This window comes from Haematobia irritans, chromosome 2 (assembly GCF_050003625.1).
Source record: "Haematobia irritans isolate KBUSLIRL chromosome 2, ASM5000362v1, whole genome shotgun sequence".
NCBI classification, from domain to species: Eukaryota; Metazoa; Arthropoda; class Insecta; order Diptera; family Muscidae; genus Haematobia; species Haematobia irritans.
This window is the reverse complement of record NC_134398.1, coordinates 224,214,585-224,236,542: the sequence shown is the minus strand read 5'-3', so window position 1 is coordinate 224,236,542 and position 21,958 is coordinate 224,214,585. Positions and strand designations below refer to the sequence as shown.

Here is a 21,958-nt window from a genome sequence, read left to right as displayed (position 1 = left end):
CCAAAAATCAAAATTTCAATAAAAATTTTCGAAAAATCAAAAAATAAAAATCTTCGAAAAATCAAAAAATAAAAATCTTCAAAAAAATCACAATTTTACTAAAACTCCTCCAAAAATAAAATTTTCGATCAAAATGCCAAAAAAACCAAACGTTTCTATGAAATACTAAGTAAGCTATATTAAAATATGCGTCCTAGAGCGAAAAGTATGCGAATTCTTTACCACCCAAAAAAATTCAATTTTTTGATGAAAAACTTATTAGCCAAATATTCCCTCGGAATATTCAAATTTTCTAAATCTAAATTTTGTTTATGAAAAACTTATTTTGGCAATATCTTATTAAATATGCGTCCAAGAACGAAAAAAGAACCAAAAATCTAAATTGTTCTATGAAAAGCTTAATTTGGCAACATCTTAAAATGTGTCCTAGAGCGAAAAGGACATTAAACCGTGACCACCCAAAAAAAATTCAAATTTTTTGATAAAAGACATTACTTATTTGCCAAATATTCCCTCGGAATATTCAAATTTTCTAAATCTAAATTTTTTATGAAAAACTTATTTTGGCAATATCTTATTAAATATGCGTCCTAGAACGCTATTTCGTTACCACCCCCTAAAAATCAAAATTTCAATAAAAAATCCTCGAAAAATTTCAATTTCGATAAAAAAAATCTGCAAAAAATCACAATTTTACTAAATCTCCACAAAAAATAAAAATTGCGATCAAAACGTTGTTTTTGTTCATAAAACTAATTTGGTTGTCAATTAGCAAAATTTTTTTAATTAATACGCACGTGCCTCAAGAAAAAAATATTTGCGAATTTAAAAAGAGGTGACTTTTTTCAAAAATTACAACTAAAATGTTGAAAGTTTTTATTAAATCTGTTGTAGTACATGTCAAATAAAATATTTCTGGAAGTCAAATCTTAGAATTGCAAAAAAAAACAACAGATGAGAAATTTTTAAAATTTAACATGTAGTGCGTGAGTACAAATATTTCGTGCGCGAGTATGACTTTTCATTTCGTGAATTGGCGTGAGCGTGAATTCCTACCCACATGTAGTGCGTGAGTTCAAATATTTCTTCGTGAATGTGTTTGAGAGTGAGTGAAATTCCACACACGCGTGCACCTAAGTATATATTTACTGTAAAATAACAAAAAATTAAAAAAAATCCAATAAAACGTGTATTACGTCTATCATTACAAAACCAAACTATTTTGCAGTCACAATTGCCCAAAGTTGCCCACAGGCAACATTCTCTACCGCCCAAACGAATGGGAGTGGCGTCCCGAATTTTTGGTAGACGCTACTTAAATGACTTCAACATGATTAAATGTAAAAAAAAATTTAGCGATACCTATAAAAATTCGGGGTCGAAAGGGTTAAGTATGTGTCCTAGAGCGAAAAGGATGTTAATTCGTGACCACCCCAACAAAATTCAATTTTTTTTTTATGAAAAACTAAATTCTTTTTATCAAAATTTGGCAATATCTCCTTAAATATGTGTCCTAGGGTGAAAAATTCGGGACCACCCCCAAAAATATGAAAATCTCAATGAAAATCAAAAAAAAATCAAATTTTTTTGATGAAACCCTTATTTGCCCATATTCCCTCAAAAAATGAAAATTTTTATTTATTTATAAAAGAAAAATAAATAAATTACTTCTTTTGATCATAACTCCTTAAATATGGCAAAAAATAATGGACTTTGGATCAAAGAAGTCTCAGTAACAGTGGCAATATTCTTCTCCAAGATTTTTACAAGATTTCATCTTTTTTTACTTTAATTCCAAATAATCATAAAATAAATAATAAATATAAATAATTTTACCAATGTATAATTTTATATACTCACATTTTTTCACTCTCTTTTTCCCTAGCTTTCCGTACGACTACGAGTAATAATGCACATTGTGGTTGCAGCTCTTCTTGGTCTAGTTTTCTGGCAGATAGGTGGTGATGGTAGCAAAACTTTAACAAATGCTTCTTGTGTATTTTTTGTTGTGATGTTTATATTTTTTGGAAATTCAATGCCTTCTATATTTCTATGTCCTCTGGAATGTGCGGTGTTCATAAGAGAATATCTAAATGGTTGGTATTCAATACGGTCATATTATTTGGCCAAAATCATAGCAGATTTGCCATTGCAATTTGTGTGTCCAACATTGCTGACTTGTATAGCCTATTTTATGACTGGCCAACCCGTGGAACTGGGACGTTTTGTAATGTTTTGGGGTATGTGTTTGCTGACCGGAATGATTGGACACTTTATGGGCTTAGTATGTGGGTCGCTATTTCAAATGCAGGTGAGTTAATTTAAAATGCATCCAAGGGACTTGATTGTACAACTTTTTTTTTGTATATTTCAGTTGGGAGTTTTCCTGGTTCCTTGTCTGACCATACCCATGCTAATATTTTCTGGATTCTTTATACGTGTCTACGAGGTGGCTTCATATTTGAAATTTCTTTGTGACATTTCATTCTTTCGCTACACAATAGAGGGTCTTTTGCGTGCCCTTTATGCGTATGATCGTCCCGACATGAATTGCGACATAGATTTTTGCTATTATCGTCATCCAAAGAAATTTCTTACGGATTTCGGTATGAGTGGTGATTTCTATGGTCACGATGTAATGGCCTTGTCCATTTGGATTCTAGTTCTAATGACATTATTTTTATTTAGTTTATGGATACGTATTAAAAAGGCTCTCTAGTTATGAATTTTCGTTAAAAATAATTTGTATAAACTTGAGGGAGGATTAATATTGTTTGGGATATTTTGTTTTATATAAATTTCTTAGTTTAGGAAAATGGTTTTACACTATTGAATTTTTAATAAATTTTGTAAAAAAAAATGAATTTAAGAAATTTTTTAATCACATGGCAGAAAGGGTAGTAGTGATTTTAAAGATCGTTATCAATTTGTGTTCCCAAGGCTAAAATCATTTTTAAGAATTTAAAACATTTCGATAACCATTGGAATATAAGAAAAATATGGCAACTTTGTTTTTAGCTCCTTAGTTATATTTGTTTGTTGTTTTGTAATAAACACATGAAAATAAGAAAATATTTTAGAATTTAACTCTAAACCAAAGAAGACTAACTAACGATATATATTTTTGCATTAAACATAAAACAAAATTTACACAACTCGATTGCTCTGCTATTCTTTTGCTCTAACCTATAAATATAGTTACGAAATAGTTTATAACTATTACGTTTGGCTGGAAAATGAAACAGTAATTATGAGAGAGAAATAAACCAATGTGGTTAATTTTTGTTTGCTCGTAAATATACTCCGGGACGCTATATAAATTATAAAAAATAATAAATATAAAACAATATCCGGCTAATCACTTAGGAACCTTATTCTCTATGAATACTTAGACAACTTGAACTTATTTGTTATCTTATATGTATTACACCCTCATTAGAGATTTCAGTCTATTGATATTGAAGACATTTCCATTGATTGTGTATCCTCATCTTGTTCACCAATATTTGGTATTGCTATTGCCGGTTGTGTCCCACCAGAACTAGAGGTACGTCGTGGTATAGATGGATTAGATGTGGTGTTTGTGGCAGGTAATGAAGTATTTGTGGTAATATCACTTTCACTTAGGGACATTTCATCGGTTGTCACGGAAGAGGATAGTTTTTGTGATCCCATCGAATGTAGGGTTTCCATAGGAGATTTAGTCGTACTTGAGGCCGCCATCATCATATCATTGGCTGTTGTATTTACACTTGATTTTAAACTACTGGTACTCGCGCCCACAGCACTACCGCGGTCACCTAACAGGAACGGAGCATTCGGTGATAATTTATAGTCACTTAATTCCATTTCCATATCATCATCGGAAGATGTGTCGGCATTTGCCACTGTAGCGGTAGAGCTTGAAGGCAAATTGCCCAAACTAATAACTTTTCCACTGCGTTTGTTTTCTATAGTTTTTAGCAAGGATTTTGCTTCGGATTTTCTCTATATGAATGGTGGAAAAAATCAATCACACAATAACAAAATAATTATCTATTGAAAGTGCTTACATCATCTGATTCCAGACATTTGTAGGCATAATATGATGCCTTATCGTATTCTCCTTTACTCTCATAGTAATTGGCCAATGTCATATAACCATGATAGAGACTTTGCTTGTCGGCGGCCGCTGGTTCATCATCGCAATACAAAATGTAACAACTTACAGCCAAATCGAAATCACCCAGTTTTTCATAAAGGTTGGCCTTTTTATACATAGCAATGCCCTCTATGTCACCCACATCGCAAGCCTTGCTATAGCATTTAATGGCATTTTCACTTTTTTCCAATTTCTCGTAAGTTTCACCCAAAGCCACGAGCATACGGCTATCATAAGGCCTCAGTTGATGGGCAATTTTGAAATAGTACAAACTATAGTAGTGCATTTTTAGAATTTCATAGGCTTGTCCTAGACCATACCAGGCACGATAGTCACGTTTATTAACCTCTAAATTGAATTAAAAAAAATTGAGCGAAAATTTTAATTAAAACAAGTAAAACTAGATATAATAATTAAGTAGGTCAAAAAATATATTACAACTACATTAATTAAAAATATCATACTAATAAATGCAGTTAAGTTATGGTGATGTCAACTAAATTTTAAGGTTCGAGTTTTGCAGCTAAAATAAAAAAATAATTCAGTACAAATATAAAATTATACCTCTTTGATGCAAAATTTGTTATAACTTGATAAAAAAAAATAGCACAAAGCTACCTTTTTATAACGCTTATATATTCTTTAAAATGTATTATTAAAGAAATTTAATGGTGAAAATTGGCGATTTTAGCGGCTAAAGGTAAGTACTATGTTCGCTTTTCGAGTTGCTATTTTCGCGGTTACTTTATTAAAACAGTTCAATATGACGCAGATAAATTAACTCAATTGGTTCGATTGATTTTCTTGTTCCTCTAAATTTCGGCAAGACATTATGCGAATAGGTTTGTTTTCATTTATATTTCGGGAAAAAGTTATCGCGAAAATAAAGTAATTTTAAACTCGAAAACCGAACATAGTATCCACCTTAAACCCGAATTTAATACTCATGAAATTAAAAATAAAAAATTACGTAATCTAAGATTAAAATAAAATTAATTAATTATTTTTAGCTCATTCAATTAATTATATAATTGGATTAACTTTAGGCCGATAGCCTCTAGTTGCTAGTGCCCGTATAAATAAGTTTATTGTAATTTGTAATTATAATAAATGAAATAATAAATAAATAAATAAAAAATAATTGGATTAATTAATTAAAATATTTTTTATTAAAAATTGTAATTCTTTTTAATAATTAATTTTATGAATTAACGTAATTCAAAAAAAGGTTAAATTAAATTAATTATAATTATAAATTTGCCTAAATTAAAAGAAAATAGATTGAAATAACTAAACTAAGTTATATTATAAAAGTGCAATAACATTAATTTAAAACAAGTTCAAATACACTTATTACTTTACTAAAATTTATATAAATTTAGAATCCACTTACCCACAGCCTTACGATAACTTTGTATTGCGGCATTTGTGTTCTTCAATTCCATAAATTCATGACCCATCAATGTCCATGCGGCCAAATATTTTGGATTAAGTTTTAAAGCTCTTTGAAAATACATTATAGCCATTTGATGATCACATCGTATGCTGTAATAATTACCTTAAAGCCATAAATTGAAAATTTTGTCAAATTAGTTTTAAAAGAATCTCTTGGTGGGGGGAAATGAGCACCCACACACTCACCTATAACACAACAAGTCTCAGGACGATATTTGTTAATGCCCACTGCTTTATGGGCTAATTGAGCCATTTCCGTTTTTAATTCCTTTACGAATAATAAATTTGAATAAGTGTCCATATTGTCTAAACGATATGGATCGTCCCGTTGTAGATCTTGAAAGATTTCTATGGCTTTATCAACGTCTAAAAGTGGAAAAAAAAATAAATTAAAAAATGAATAAAATTTATGTAATCACGATATTATCTTTAGTGGTTGTAAACCTAGACTGGATCTAAAAGTTCAAATATTATTTGTCGACTAAAAATTCTGAGTATAGTTTCGCCTCTTATTACTTTTAAAAAGCACAACCACTGATTTCCTTATGAAAAACTAAAGGAAATCAATTACTTACCTCTTTTGTTATGGTATGCTAATGCCATCTGTGATGTCACATAAACACACTTCCTAAAACCCGCTGCCTGCAGCTCTTCATAGGCCTTCAATCCTTCGTCATTCAAATACATCTCAATATAGGTATGGGCAATAAAAAAATGTTTCATCCAATGTCCACCAAAATGCATTGATTGCAACTTCTCCTTTTCCGTAATGAGCGGGGCCAATTCCACATATGAACCCCATAGCATTGGCGCCAAACGTATTGATTGTAGGAGTACTTGTTGTGCCGGTTGATTAAGATTTAATGCTTTCAATACCACACCATACAAATACATTCCATAACCATCTAAACGTCCCCTTGAATAGGCCGATCTGAGAGTGGACAAAAGTTCTGCTAAATCCTTAACATGACCGGAATCGTTTAAATTCGATTGATCTGTTGTCGAATCCAGTCGTCGTTTTTCCAAGCCCATATAGGTGGCATAGTAATGCAAAAATCTTGGAACAGGCGATTCGCAATGTCTCACTAAGTAAGCAGCTCTATCGTATTCTCGTACATCGAAATAACTTTTGGCCAAATAGTATTTGTCATATTCATCCGGTGTTATACCTTCTAGGACCACATCTTTAAAATCACATCGACCGTCGTTGTCCTCAATCTCAATATCCGCCAGCCCATGGTTCATCTCAGCCAACCACTTTGCACTGTGCAGTAATCCACGTTTCTGGCACTCGACAATGCCACGCCTCAGCTCACGTTTTACATCCTGCAAAGGCACATTGAAATATTCATCCTCCATGATAGCTAGCGTTGGCTTGTTTGGTAGTTAAACGTCTGGGCAATTAGCAATTTTTGTTTGGTATTTTCTTCTTCTTGTTGCCGCGCTAATTTAAGTGTGATATCCTTTTGCAGTGAGTTACTGTGACAAAAAAGAAGAAGAAACATTAAGTTGAATAATTGCAAACAGTTATACTAGGGTGGGTCTTAAATCGTGGTGGTTCTCCTAGTGAATGTACAAAATTTTAAATATGGTTCATAAAATGGCAAAGTTCATTTCTTCAAAGCAAATAAAAACAACTTACAGACTTTCTAGTGAAGTCTTGATATATCATGAAGAAGTCGTGTCAAAGTTAGGTTTCCGAATTTTTTCAATTTAAATTGTCCTGGACTATTTATACGTAAAGGTGGGTATTAAGTTCGAATTTAAGGTGGGTACTATGTTTGTTGGCACGAAAAAAACTTCACTTAACCATTCTTTCGCGTTGAAAAATGAGAGTGTTGACAATACATTTCGAACGAAGAAAACAGCTATTTTGGAGCTATTCCGCGTTTATTTGTCCGCAATTTAATTGACAACATCGCCAAATGTCATACTATTTTTACTTATACATACGCAGCAGCTGATTGTTTACATACACGCATTCATGATAATTGTTTTGAAAAGTGTTTTTCTACCAGTTTTTGGATTGTTTTGCAAAAAATCTCATACAGCACTGGACACTAATAATTGTTAAGAATAAAGCTCCAGCCGCTCTACTCCTGGTGTCTTACCACATTCTGCAACAGCTTTTACAACATGTGGTACATTGTCTTCTTCAGCTTTTCCAAATGGATACCGTCAATTTGTAACGCACATCAAAAAAACATATAATTCCGGTGTTATGCTAACTTTTACATCATGCGCAGCAATGGACTCATTCATCAACAAACTTAATTCGTTGGTGTCCACAATATCTACACAATCGCATTGCAATACCATGCTGTTGCCGCCTCACTAGCAATTTCAAATCCAGTGGTCACCACCACGGTTCCCACAAAGGATAATAACGCCATTTAATTTGCCAATGTTGTTACATCGGGGGGAACATCCAACTTAAGCCCATAACTCAAGTTCAAGGGTAGTTCCTAAGCCAAAGTCACTGTTCCCGACTTATATTTCGTCACAAAGGGATGTTAGTGTTCTATACCAGACTCTTCGTTGACTGAAATTAATACATTGAGAAGCAATTGGCTGGTTTACTGAAGGATGTTATACTCTCCCAATGTATAAGTTCCAATAACTATTTCAGTCACGTTATGAAATTCAACCAGTGTTTTGAATTGATAAAATGCAATAATGCCGCTAACTGAAATTTAAAAGCCACAACGAAATTAAATCGTTTCATTCCAGCCTATCGCAATCATTTTGGACAAATGATGAATACAAGAAAATTATTTTGCTATTTAAGTAAAAATTATTTAATTATTTGCTATAAACATTTATTTTGGATATAACTTTGTTCAGAAAAATTTACTAATTTTATATTAAAAAGTATAAAACGTATAAGACCACCCAATTACTTATACCCCGGTATATAAAAATAAAACAAGTTCGATTATAATTTTATTATGATTTTTTATTAATTTGTACATTTATACACTAATTAAAGACCCTAGAACACAATGTTTTCTTTTCTGGATTATCAGCTTTCTTTCATTAATATTGTTATATTTAAAAATTTTTAATTATCATTTCTCATATTTAGCTTTCATGTTGTTTCCATTAAAAATTAAGATTGCATTAACATTTCTTTTGTTCAGTTCTCATTCATTTACGCCTCTTACACACAAAAAACGAGCTCGCTTAACAAATAGAAAAGGAAGCAATTACGAGGAGCGGTAAGATAATAAAAAAAAATACAATTCATTTCTTTGTAAAAAATGGGTGTTGAATGTAGAAGCACTGGGTTTACAGAGATAAGACGAAATCGTTTTTAAGCATACTTTAAAAAAGAAATCTTCATCGATTACATCTGCAGAATTATGACAATTAGCTTCTTCTACTTCTTCGTGTTCTGTGCAAACATTATGTTGCATAACATTAGTAAATTCTAAATTAGCAGGGGATGATGATAAATGGTGGCCTGGTTGTATCTCTACAATATGACGCTGATGGAATGCTATTGTTGCTGATGGCTGAAGCGATGATGGTACTGTTGTAATAGGCGGAGTTTCCAACGGGCACCGGTCGCCGATTGGAAACTCCTAGAAGACATTCCTTAGGGGTAAAATTTCACCCGGCCACTTCTTCGCCAGCAAAATCCAATTTAACATCACCTGGTAAACATTCCTCCACATCAACTTCATTCTCTGCCGTATTTATACGGTTCAATGTCATTGTAATATCTGGACCAGACTTAAGTCCCACGGTAGCTCCTGCTAAAGCCATTGTAGTGGTGGGAACAACAACATTCGATCCAGCTGCTGGTGATACTATTGTGGATGATTGTGAAACCACCATTGCATTAGTATTGCATTTGTATTACTAACGGCAGCAACAGTCGATATTGCATTTGAAGAATTAGTAATAGTCTAATGTTGGAGTAGTATTTGCTGCCACCCCAATGGGACCACTCACTACTTGGGCGGCCGTTATATTTGGTTGTTGCAATACAATATTTGCGGTCACAGCCACTGTGGTCGTGGCAGGTGTTGAGGGTGCTATGTTGGAGTTGTTCACTGTAGCTGATGTAGTGGCTGCAATTGTGGGTGTCAGGGATGTGAGGGCAGATGCTACTGTGGCAGAAACGGCTACAGAACCAGATGCTGTTATATATGTTATATACATATAGCACTCCGTTATTTTTATTTCGTCAATCTAATTGCATTTTTAAATAACAACGCGAACCACTTTTGTATTCTAATTTAACACAAATCATTTGAATAAATCAATTATTTCTTAATTCACATTACAAATGGCGCCATGTTTTGAAACTAACTAATCTCAACATATGGAAGGATTTAAAGCCGACCTAATTAGGGACTATGCACTTTATGTCAGTTTTTCAACTCGAAAAAAAACAAAGTACCACAAATGAAAAAATATTTCGGTAGTTTTTCGCATTTTTGGTTTTGTATGGGATTTCGCTTCGGAAACCGAACATAGTACCTACCTTTAGGCGCTAAAATCGTATATTTTTCACGATTACTTTTCTTTAATAATCCATTTTAAGGAATACAAACATTGTGATAATTTGCTTTGGGCTATTCCCCATCAAGTTATAATGTAATCTGCAACAAATATGTATAATTTTTTTTACTGATTTAGTTTTTACTTTAGTGAAAAAATGACAATTTTAGCGGCTAAACTCGAACTTATTACTCACCTTAAAGGTCATTTCGGGTTCTACGAGTGGAAACCAAAATTAAAAATGGGAAATAAAAATTGATATAAAGGAATGGTCCATAGCTTCATTTGAATAAGGATAATTTCTTTAAGAAAATGTATCAACGAAAAAACCCTTAAAATGTTCCATTTAAAGGCGAGTACCACGTTCAATTTTCGAACTGAATAGATTTTTTCCACGGTTAGGTTAGGTTAAAGTGGCAACCCGATTTATTGTTAGGATCACTTAAACTATTCAGGCCATGGTGGTTCTATAGTTACTTTCTTCATTAATTTTAATCGTCGTCATATAGAAAATGGGATAAAGGCCAAAACCGTTTTCATTTTTTGTATCTATATATTCCCATATTCAGTGCCAAAATAAACATACACTATTGACAAAATATTCTGTGTATAATATTTAAATATATTAAAAAATACCATTATATAATACTTTAGAGTAAATTTATGTAAAAAATCTAATAAAATAAAATTCCTTCAAAATACGAAACATAATAAGATAATCGAAACAAATACGCTGCATCGTGATGTGGGATTACAATCTAGAGCATAGGAACTCAATAAATACTATATTATTTCTTCGGCTTTTACTTTCTTCTGTTTGAAGAATTTTACTGTGCCAGCATGAACTTTACCATAATTCGGAGCTATTTGTAAATGCCTTGAAATCCATTGGGGTAGCTTACGTCGAATATTCTCACGAGCATATCTTTCATCCAAAATATAAACACAAGCATAATCACGTATATGACGAACCGAACGTCCAATACATTGATTAACAGCCTTCATGCAGAGATTCTCATAATATTCATTTCCAGATCCTGGGCCTAAAGTTTTGTCCAAATATGTCATACGTTCTTGTAGTTCAGCCGATTTGCTATAGGGATAGGGTAGACCCACAACAATGACACCACGACCCAAATCATCTGTGAAGTTAAGACCCTCACTCAGTTTGGCTCCTACTACACTTAAAAGTAATGCGCCTTGATGGTTGCGAACAGCTCGAGAATAATCGACTAACACTTGGTCCACATTCTGTCCTGTGGACCCAGAATCACTGCGGGGCTCACGAAATATGCGTTTCTTTTTAGAGATTCTTTCGAAAATACCAGTTTTCTTTAATTGCTCATAAACTAAATCTAAATAATCATACGAGGGTACAAAACACACAAGGCCAGCTGGAACAACATTACAAAGATTCTCAAGAACACTACACAAATCGCTCAACTAGAAAAATATACAATTAAAATTGTAATAATTATAAATAGAATGCTGCCATCTTACCATTACGTTAGATGATCTTTGAGTAAAATTAAAACACAAATTTCTACCACTGGGACCTTTTGTTACTACATACGGCAAGACGGCATCATCAGGTACGACATGATCATAGAAACGTAATTTCACTCGTTCCGGACATGTACTAAAGAGTTGTTCGGTTAGTTCGTTAGTAGGTTGCATTGTTCCACCAGCAACCACTATCTAAAAGAAAAATATATATAAAAAAATTGTTGTTTAGTTAATCGTAATCACCAAAAATGGACTATAAAAGTCAATTTCAAACCCGTATAATCGGTTGGCCATAATAGATTAATAACCTTATAAAACTCCACCTTAGAGTTTTTTGTTTTGTAGATTTAATAGTTTCAAGACTTTAAAAACTTTGAAGGTCAACTTTTTGATTTAGTTTTCAAAATTCTAAAATTTTTATGGAAAATTCTAAAATCCTGGAAAAGGCGATCTTGGAGTTTTTAATGTTTTGAGTACCATTTGAAGTTTAAGATGTTAAAAGTCTACTAAACGACATCTGAAACATTAATAATTATTCTTGCCTAATTAAAAAGTAAAATAATCCATTTAGGAAAGCTTAATCTGACCAAAAATACGTTGCCGATTAGAGACGATTTTGAACAGGTCAAACATCATCGGTTATTCAACATCAAAGTCTCTTATCGTTTTTTTTTTTTTTAGTTCACAGAGAAGAAAATGCACTTTTCTAATCAAAAATTAGAAAAATTAGAAATAATTGTGGTTACAAAATGGCTTATGACTTACTGCTCTCGCTTTTTTGACAACATCTTGGAAATGGGCACCAGGATTCAATAGTATGTATTTATATCCTGGTTGAGATTCATATTTAGATGTCGGGCTACCTCCAGTATTAACCAAAATTCTACCATCTTCAGCTTTTTCACATAGAGCTTCTAAAAAGGCCAATAATGGTCTTAGTGACGATGTTAAAATAATCTGAGGTTTATTTTCTTCGACTAATTGGGGAATTTTCGCATCTTCTGTAATTTCTGTTTTTTTCAGTCTAGCAGCTTTTGAAAGTTTTTCTTCGTGATTTTGTTGAAGACGTTTTAATAGACCCAAGGCGGCAGATTTTCCACTGGCTGGCGGTTCGTTTTCATTGGGTTTAGATTCCATGGTAAGTGTTTTGGCAAAACCTTGTAATTTTTGAGCGAGCCTTGATGCTTCGCAAAATTGAATCAACTGAAAAAGATCGATATTGAAGAAATCTCCTTCGGACATCAGTTCATAAGTACAAAGCATACGAAAATTGGGTTGTTTTTCATTTTCCTTAGAGGTTGGTCCATTCGACGGAGTTAACAGTTTTATTAGTCTCTTAATGACATATATCAATTTATTGATGGAAAGTAGATTTGGCGAACTAAACCGTGATGCATATTTCATTTTATATGCCACTATTTGATGTTGCACAGATTGTAATTGTTGCAAACTGACCTCACAGCTATATATATCCGATATGCAGTCCAATAAATTATGAGCTTCATCAATGATTACTATGGAGCCTGTTAAATCAATACCAGCCATTTCACGACTGCGTTTGTGCAGAAGAAGTTGATAGGGTAACATAACTATCTGACCCATACATGTGGCCATACGTGCTGCATAATAAGGGCACGCTTCCAACTGTTCTCCTTCTTTGACCAATTCCTCTATATCCAAAATATCGGTCAAAGACAATTCGCTTAATTCTTGTACCAAGCTTTGATTCTTCATTGGACATTTTCCCAAAGATTTTTGATTAATACGTGCCTTCTTTTTTACACATCCGTCAGTGTCACAAGCAGTTACTTTCGTACTGGAATTTTTGGCCATATCCAAACATTTTTCATTTATCAAGGCAGTGTTATTGAGTTTGCGTAGCTCTTTGTGTATGCATAATTGCTGGCGAGAAGCCATGGAGACACATCTTATTCTTGGGCCATAAGCGGTGCGTTTTATCTCTCTAACCACTTGAGCCAGTTGGGTATGCGTGCGACTGCAGAAAAATATCTGGACATCACGATATTTTTCAGTTTTCTCTTCTATATTCAAATCGTCGTCTTCTGTGAAGGGTTCTGTATCCTCCTCCAAAACTACGTTGGTATCTTCTAAAAGACTATGGTTTGCATCGAAGTTTGTAGAACTGGAAAGCTTCTTAGTAGCCATAGCTTTATTTTGTTTAGCCAATTTACGCCTTTCTTTCATTTGTTTTAATTTCTCCTCATATTCATCCAATAGTTTCTTGACTCCTTTCAATTCTAACATTTCTTGTTTTTGTTCTGATGTCTTGGAATGCATGGAAATCCAATCGGTGGCCACATTTTGTTCTTTCTCAAGTTTCTCTACTTCCTTAGATATTTTCTCCAACCTCTCCAGTAATTCCTTTCTAACCAACTCCTCATGATCTTCAAGCCATTTCAGGGCGGCACAAGTTAAGGTCAATGACTTGCCAGTTCCTGCCACACACAATAAGAATAGTACATTTTTACCATTGTTTGTGAATATTTATTTTCAATAAGTACCTGTTGGACTTTCAAATATTCCTATTAGCTTGTTTTCCAAAACTCCATAGAGTTCTGTCATAAGTTGCTGTTGTATGTCATAGGGTGTAAAGGGAAAATTGAAATCACTTGGAGTGATTAGTGATTTTTGGGGAGAATACATTTTGTATAGGTTTTTGTTAAGGCATTATTTCCTGTAATTGCACATTTTGACTTAATTGGACATTTTCGATTGAGATTGATACACAACGCTTAAATATAAACAATTGTAAAATCGATATGGTATGCAACAACAAAGCATGACGCTTTGTTTTGGTTATACATTCGTAAACGTATCGTAAATGAACCATTATAGAGTGTGAAAATTGGTTGAATTCATATATTTTTCAAATATCTTTTAGAAAAACGTAGAACGAAGCCATTAAGAGTTCCTTGATTTCATTGATTTATTTAATTTAAGTTTGGAGCAAGCCAACATAAAAACTTCTCAAATATGTCAAAGCACAAACAAAGCCGCATGTGTACAGGCACACACATATACATCTACAATTAAAATTAGGGTAGGGTTGCAAATGGCGCATTCCCTGCCAACATTTTTTGAATTTGGGGGCGCCTCTTAGAATCCCCACTACGTCGAAAACAATCATATACGACATCAAAAACTCGTCGGAAAAGCGCCGTCACTATTGAGAAGTTGTACCACGCCAAGTTACTACGAAAAAGTTTCTCATCAGTGCAATTATTAGGTGCCTATTTAGATCAATTTCGAAGGCGCCAATAAGAACCCCTGCAAACTATCAGAAAAAGTGAATTTTAAGGTAATTGTAGAAGAATCATTGTGGTCAAGTAAAACACGATTGTGTAGATGTTTATTGATTTGATTAAACATTTATAATTTCTTATAAATATAACATTTTTCGGTTTATCTCATCACATTTAACATAATTTTTTGCATTAATAAAAGAATGATGTTGAGTTTTAAGTAGCAAGTTACATATTGCAGCGTCTATCAGCCAGTTTGTTTATTTTCGATGGAGACAGCGTGCCTGGAAAAATATTTGAAAAACGATCACTTTATTCTATTTGAAAAGTCGAAAATTGTTCACCATATACCTTTCACAATTTTAAGCGTAATATCTATGTTTTCAGAACTTTATTTTCGTTTTTATTTAAATAAAATATAACAAGCTGGTTGCGCTTGGCGTTTCACAAAAAATAAAATGGCTCTTCTAACAGTAGTGATGGCAAAATACTTTCATGTACATTTTGTACTTTTTGATATGCTTCCCCCATCACAGTTCGCGATGGTTGTGGTGACATTTACGAGTCTGTGGTAGCGATGAGGATGAAATGGAACTTTTGAATGCTGGCAGGGATTATTAGTATTGAAACCACAGTTGGACAAGGCAGTATAGGGGATTGCGATAGAGATTTTGTTGAAATCCTCTACCAACCGGCTGATATTTCCCTATTGAAAATCAACTGAAATCTATCAGGATTTCGGTAAAAATCCTCTACGAGTATTTCGTGCCTAGTGTGAAGGGGCTATTACTCGGGATAAATCGGGGATGATAAATGTGCTATGACAACTCTGCTGTGGAGGTTGTCATCTGTTATGATGTGTTGTCAATTCCATTTGAATGTACAATATAAGGTGTTTTTATTTACTTGATTTCGCTAATCATTTGTTATTCTACAAGGGTATCTGATAGAAGTTGTTGGTAGATTTGTGAACTTGTCACGGCAAACGATATGCTGGCAATCAATGCATAACATTTAAAATCAATTTACAATAACAAATTTGCAAAAAACAACCTATGTGTATATTGTTTCTTTGTTTACGTAGTGGATAGACTACGTTGTTTATTTGTGTGAGTGACCATTATTTGATATTCAAAGTTAGATACTAAAGAAGAATTGTTCCAAATAAATCTTCAAAAAGTCAATGTGCATTAAATCAATCCACGACCTATCAAATTTTATAGTTCATTTTTCTTTTTTATAGGAAATAATAAAAATTAGTATAACAATTGGAGGTTACGTCTATTAATTCATTTTACTGTGACGACGAAGAGAAATGCGCCATCATTTGCTTTTATTGATAGTTTTCCTAACTATTCTTCACGCTGGCCAAGGATTCTGGCCATTTACACGAAAGACATCCCACACGGCACCTCCTCTGGGCAAAAATGGCAAACGTTTATCACCCGTTATTCTGGGTAAGTTCCTGAAAATTTGGGGATAATGTGAAATCAAGTGGTATTAGTTAATAATGATTAATGGAATGTTTGTTTTGTTACTTGAATGTACGTGCTAAATTTAAAATTTGGAAAAGTTTAAAAATGATTACACAATTGTGTTGGGGAGTTTCCTACACAATGGTATATTAGTTTCTTATTTTCGGTTTTCAATTTCTGGCTTGCATTTCTACTGGAAGACAAGAACTGATGGAACTAACTAAAATTTGTAGAGTGGTATGGTTCACAAAAATATTTACTAAAAAGATCCCAATGTAATATTTGTTGCTTATGTGAAGGATAAGGATCGCCTTTTTATGTTCGCGCCTGAATGACATGTGTCGGTCGCAGTACAGAGTTGTTGTTTACAAGATTCATATAAAAACTTTAGTATTACTGAAGGGCCGAATCCTAGTTCAAAATTTGTTTTGTTTGGTTTTGATTCGAGTCTGGGATTGAATCTATGGTCCATGTGTGCAAGCCAGTGAAATCAATCATAGCATCTATTTCTGATCCCATTATTGTTTTATTCCTGATACTGTTATTACTTTATTTAACATTCTAATTTGCCAATAAAGTTCCGATTACAAAAAAAAAAATCTCAAAATCTCCCAGCAAAAAAAGCTTCGCCAAAAAAGTAATGAAAATGTTCTTTTTGGATCCGGAAGTGATGCAAAATTGACGCAGAAGGGATGAATTTAACACGGGCTTGTCATAGGACGGAAGTTCTCCATTTCAACAGCCGATGCACTGAATTTGCATCACTTCTCTAGGTGTGATCCGAATTCTGTTTTGGATGTAAATTAAAAAATTCTGTGATATTTTGTCAAATAAATAATTTTTATAATTTTTTATAATTTTTAATGGATTCTAACGCTTGTCGGAAACGTTTGACCTCAAATATTTTCAAAAATTCACAATTTTTAACCTCTTTGAAACAAAAAAAATTTAAAATTACCCATTAAAAGTATGAAAAAACCAAGTTATAAAAAATTGAATTAAATTAACTTCCCGGGTAGTTAAAATAAAGAACATCATTGGGAGTGCATCTTCTGGAAGTGCTTTTAAAGTTGTGCCTTTGGAAGAACTTTCAAATTTTTTTGCTGGGCTATTAAATGATTATCGCACTGATCTTGCACTCAGATTCAAAATTTCTATATACAATTTTGTCGAAAAATGAAAAATAAAAAAATATTGTTTTTTAAATCTGAGTTATTTTTTGCATTATTACTCAAATGGGATTGGAAAAAAATCCATCACTTAAATCGCTTGATAATTTAGTTAATACATATTTCCCTTCTCATAGTCATGCCACTCATCATCATGGCATTACGAGACGCTTCATTAACTCGACCGGCTTTTGTTGAAAATCATTGTCATTCGTATTGGTATTGTTATCAAAAATAAATTTCTTTTTCCTTTATTCATGCTTTATGTTTGATGAAATGTGATGAGGCTAGTTCGACGCTTGTCATTTATCAAAGGCTTTAGTTGGCATTGGTCATTGGATAGTAGTTTCATATGTTGAGTAGTATGTGATTCATACATTCATATTATGAATGGAGGTATTAATTGGCTTCTGCTATCAAGGAAATAAAAACTTTACAATTTTCACAAAATTGTACAATGGTTTTTATTCATCATCAACGGCCATCCCATGTAGATGCACATATATGTAGCTTATCAAAAGAGAACTTCCATGAGGAAGATCATTGAAATTATTGTATGAATTACTAAAAGTATTTTTCAATGATAAAATGTATATGTTTTAGTAGGATTTACATTTTTTGAAATATTTTTCAAAACAATTCGTAGTACATAAGCCATCTGGGAAGTTGAATAAATGGAAGTTCTAGATGTGCTCAAGAAGAGCACATCAGGTAGAAGAAGTTGAGAAAATTATCTTGAGAACTCACAATGGACCTATAGTGCTCTAAGTGAATATAAATTGGAGCCAATAATTGTTGTCATCCTTTAAAACCTAATCTATGTATTGTTATGGAAGTTTCTCTTGGTCCAGATTAAGTTTTTTTTGCAAAAATCTTAGAATCTCTTTCTGATATTTAAGATTCTGGGATAAAATGAGTTAGTCCAACGAATGTCTGCGAGAACCCTGTTTTTTGTGGAGAATTAGTCCTCCGTATGGACCAGCAGAATTTCCAAATATTCCCGTGAGCATCAAGAGAGGGCATACTTTTCTCTGGAGAGGCGATTGGAATATTCTCTAAAGCAAAACTAAAAAAAACACCGTTAAGTGGATTTCTTCTATTTCGACTCGAACCCTTTTGTCTCCGTCCCTCAGGCCATTTCACAGTTTCACTTCGGATTTAGGAAATTTGAATCAATCACAGATTGAAAATATTCAGTGAACTTGATTAATTTAATACAAGAAAAAAGATTATTTCCCGATTTCCTTCTTATTTTTATATTTTTTGTATATAAAGCTTTTATTTATCTTTTCTCTTCTAGTTCCTGGTGATGGTGGCAGTCAAGTAGATGCTCGTCTAAACAAGTCTTCTGCGCCAAATGTGCTATGTGCCAAAAATTCCGATTGGTTTAATTTATGGTTAAATTTGGAACTAATTGTGATACCTGCCGTTTATTGTTGGGTTGATAATGTGAAATTGTACTATGACAATGTGACAAGAACCACTCATAATACTCCCGGTGTAGATATACGTATACCAGGTTGGGGTAGTTCCGATGTAGTTGAATGGATAGATCCAACACATAATAAAGCCGGAGCCTATTTTCGGACCATTGCGGCAATGTTGGTTGATCAGGGATATGTACGCAATAAAAATATACGAGGAGCTCCTTATGATTTCAGAAAAGCACCAAGTAAGGATAAAAAATATATAATGAAAATATCACATTTTTATTAATTTTTGTATGTAATTTCAGATGAAAATAAACAATTCTTTATAGATTTAAAAAAGCTAGTCGAAGATACTTATGAAGAGAATGAAAAAACCCCAGTAACATTCATAACACATAGTATGGGTAGTCCTATGACTTTGGTTTTCTTACAACAGCAAACTGCCGAATGGAAAGCTAAATATGTGGAACGTCAAATTAGTTTGGCTGGTGCTTGGGCTGGTAGTATCAAGGCTTTGAAAGTATTTGCTATGGGTGATGATTTGGACTCATTTTTCTTGAGTGGAAAAATTTTGAAAGCTGAACAAATTACAAATCCATCCACAGCCTGGCTATTACCCTCTCCACTGTTTTGGAAAAGTAATGATATTTTGGTGAAGACCCCCTCTCGGGTATATACAATGGCACAAATGGAACAATTCTTTAATGATATTGATTATCGCACTGGTTGGGAAATGCGTAAGGATACCCTACACTATACATTGAATTTTAGTCCGCCTGGAGTTGAATTACATTGTATTTATGGTGAAGGATTGGATACTGTTGAAAGGTATGTTTAATAAAATATTCCTAGATTTTAAAAATAATTTCTTTACAGAATGGGCGGGAACAGGAAAAAAGAAGTAACATCAGAGGATAATAGGCAAAGCGGTTGTTGCTGCAGTAATCTATGACTGTATTCACGAGGTGACAGTGGCCATTGAGTTTGTGTTCCGGGCTCCAGGAAGACCGGATTTTAGAATCAAAAACAAATACCACAGGGTAATCGATAGATGACAGTTGGTTCATAGGTCGGGATTGTGCGCGTACGTGGTGGATATAGCGACCTGTTCCCACACCAGATCAGTGACTAGGGATCGTAAACATATTCAATTCAATTAAATTGGAAAATACCTAGCAAATAGAGGTCACGCCTGCTGATACTTAGAGAACACCACGGGATTATCCAAACAAAAAAGAAAACAGTCTTAGGAATTAACAAAAACGGTGGCAATGGAGTTTAGGTATAGTAGGAAAAAAATATTTTTTGTCTTCAATCACGAAATTAATTGATTCAATTAAAAAATTTGTTGAACCAATTAAAATTTTATTTGAATATTTTTTAAAACTCAAAACATTTTCGTGATATTATTTATGTAGGATTGAAGCCACGACCCTTTGTATGCATGGTGGGTATGCTAACCGTTCCACCACGGTGGCTACCGGTGGGGCATTAGGACCAGGCACCTTGAGTACATTTGCATAGAATACGTCAGCGACCTAACTAATTATCTGCTCCTCTATAGAAGTGTACAAATACATAAGCAATGCACCGAAAAGTATTATCGAGTGGATTGCTAAAAACTTAAATGCGAATATGAGTTGTCAATTTTGGGGTTTCACTGTTAAAATGGGTCATCTACTTATGCAGTCTTGTAGCCAAATTTATCAAACCTTAATCTCTGTTTCATAACATTTTTTCTCTTCTTTCTTGCAGACTTGAATACAAAAAGGATGATATCGCTGGCGAAACACCCAAACTAATCATGGGAAATGGTGATGGTACAGTCAACAGAAGATCTCTAAGGGCATGTCATCATTGGTATGGATATCAGTCAGCAAATATTTCCACATTGGCACTCAGCAAAGTCGATCATATGGGAGTTTTAGAAAGTCAAGTGGTTTTGAATTACATTCAGAAAGTTATGAAATTATAGATTCGAACGAATAATATCAGTCATTGGTTTTCTATGGGTTGAGGGTTTTACAATTGGCGTTTTGAAACTCTCGAATGAGTAAGAATAAAAAATAAAATTGTTTTTCCCCCCACACTTGAAATTATATTGTTGTATAGCATATAGCACCTATTACCATCTTGGGCAAATGAGGGTATTATGTAGTCTCATTATTTAGATACCTCATGAAGAATTGCGAAACTCATGTCTAGCATTTAAGATATCGTTTTATCAACTAGTGGAATTAAAAAAAATTAGGTCTTATTTTTTTATTTTAACTTTCATTCTTTTATTTTCAACCAGACTATTAATTTCAAATATGTATGATTGTATTTATTTATGTATGTATACATGTGATAATTTTTTTCTTTTTTTAAGAGGTTAATATAAGAGAATTTACATTAAACATTATTGTGTTATGAGTTTTGAATATTCACTTTTATTAAGTATTTGTGGAGAAAGAGATATAGGAAAAGATGGACGGTCTTAGTATTTAGTAAATTTTACAATAAACGATAGAATATGTATCACCTAGACCGTTTAGTTGAACCCTCATCGATGTGTCCTTCATTTCTTATAATTTAATTTACTATAATTCAACTTGAAGCCAATTTTTTTGTAGAAAATTCAGTTGAAATTTTATTTCTATAGACAATTTCGTCGAAATTTTATTTCTATAGAGAATTTCGTCGAAATTTAATTTCTATATAAAATTTCGCCCAAATTTAATTTTATAGAAAATTTCGTCGAAATTTTATTTCTATAGAAAATTCCGTCGACATTTTATTTCTATAGAAAATTTCGTCAAAATTTTATTTCTATAGAAAATTTAGTCGAAATTTTACTTCTATATAAAATTTCGTCCAAATTTAATGTATATAGAAAATTTCGTCGAAATTTTATTTCTATATAAAATTTTGTTCAAATTTAATTTATATAGAAAATTTCGTCGAAATTTTATTTCTATAAAAAATTTCACCCAAATTTAATTTTATAGAAAATTTCGTCGACATTTTA

General features: G+C 32.9%; 4 protein-coding genes across 5 annotated transcripts in view; 2 read left to right on the top strand and 2 right to left on the bottom strand.

Annotated features, from left to right (window-relative positions):
- Window positions 1-2,864, top strand: part of LOC142225301 (ABC transporter G family member 2-like) — a 99,123-nt gene extending 96,259 nt beyond the window's left edge. Inside the window, exons 19-20 of the mRNA XM_075295078.1 lie at window positions 1,886-2,311; window positions 2,375-2,864. Coding sequence (XP_075151193.1) covers window positions 1,886-2,311; window positions 2,375-2,719 — 771 coding nt within the window. The 3' untranslated portion in view covers window positions 2,720-2,864. The remainder of the gene's footprint in view (window positions 1-1,885; window positions 2,312-2,374) is intronic.
- Window positions 2,865-3,007: 143 nt separating this feature from the next.
- Window positions 3,008-7,048, bottom strand: Cdc23 (cell division cycle protein 23). The gene is made up of 5 exons (XM_075297587.1): window positions 6,172-7,048; window positions 5,783-5,962; window positions 5,535-5,699; window positions 4,053-4,489; window positions 3,008-3,987 (listed from the first exon to the last, which is right to left on the bottom strand). Exons 1-5 carry the CDS (start codon window positions 6,953-6,955, stop codon window positions 3,445-3,447), a joined length of 2,109 nt encoding a protein of 702 aa, XP_075153702.1. The 5' UTR covers window positions 6,956-7,048; the 3' UTR covers window positions 3,008-3,444.
- Window positions 7,049-10,706: 3,658 nt separating this feature from the next.
- On the bottom strand, window positions 10,707-14,405 carry LOC142227183 (ATP-dependent DNA helicase DDX11). The gene is made up of 4 exons (XM_075297586.1): window positions 14,134-14,405; window positions 12,377-14,067; window positions 11,606-11,803; window positions 10,707-11,548 (listed from the first exon to the last, which is right to left on the bottom strand). Exons 1-4 carry the CDS (start codon window positions 14,273-14,275, stop codon window positions 10,889-10,891), a joined length of 2,691 nt encoding a protein of 896 aa, XP_075153701.1. The 5' UTR covers window positions 14,276-14,405; the 3' UTR covers window positions 10,707-10,888.
- A 1,368-nt stretch (window positions 14,406-15,773) lies between these two features.
- On the top strand, window positions 15,774-21,496 carry LOC142227182 (lysosomal phospholipase A and acyltransferase-like). 2 transcript variants are annotated; one of them, XM_075297584.1, is made up of 5 exons: window positions 15,774-15,983; window positions 16,118-16,331; window positions 18,819-19,190; window positions 19,254-19,776; window positions 20,704-21,496. In XM_075297584.1, the coding sequence occupies exons 2-5, from the start codon at window positions 16,190-16,192 to the stop codon at window positions 20,921-20,923; spliced, it is 1,257 nt and encodes a 418-aa protein (XP_075153699.1). In that variant the 5' UTR covers window positions 15,774-15,983; window positions 16,118-16,189; the 3' UTR covers window positions 20,924-21,496. The 2 variants fall into 2 exon arrangements, with proteins under 2 accessions (XP_075153699.1, XP_075153700.1); XM_075297585.1 differs by lacking the exon at window positions 15,774-15,983 and adding an exon at window positions 16,039-16,059.
- The last annotated feature ends 462 nt before the right edge of the window (window positions 21,497-21,958 follow it).

Coding starts and splice junctions, on each gene's coding strand:
- LOC142227182 (XM_075297584.1), top strand. CDS start 16,190: ATGCGCCATCATTTGCTTTTATTGATAGTTTTCCTAACTATTCTTCAC. Junction 19,191..19,253: donor TGATTTCAGAAAAGCACCAA/GTAAGGATAAAA, acceptor ATGTAATTTCAG/ATGAAAATAAACAATTCTTT. Junction 19,777..20,703: donor GGATTGGATACTGTTGAAAG/GTATGTTTAATA, acceptor TCTTTCTTGCAG/ACTTGAATACAAAAAGGATG.
- LOC142227183 (XM_075297586.1), bottom strand. CDS start 14,275: ATGTATTCTCCCCAAAAATCACTAATCACTCCAAGTGATTTCAATTTT. Junction 14,068..14,133: donor AATATTTGAAAGTCCAACAG/GTACTTATTGAA, acceptor TGTGTGTGGCAG/GAACTGGCAAGTCATTGACC. Junction 11,549..11,605: donor AAAGATCATCTAACGTAATG/GTAAGATGGCAG, acceptor ATATTTTTCTAG/TTGAGCGATTTGTGTAGTGT.
- Cdc23 (XM_075297587.1), bottom strand. CDS start 6,955: ATGGAGGATGAATATTTCAATGTGCCTTTGCAGGATGTAAAACGTGAG. Junction 5,700..5,782: donor TGAGACTTGTTGTGTTATAG/GTGAGTGTGTGG, acceptor TATGGCTTTAAG/GTAATTATTACAGCATACGA. Junction 4,490..5,534: donor AAGTTATCGTAAGGCTGTGG/GTAAGTGGATTC, acceptor AATTCAATTTAG/AGGTTAATAAACGTGACTAT.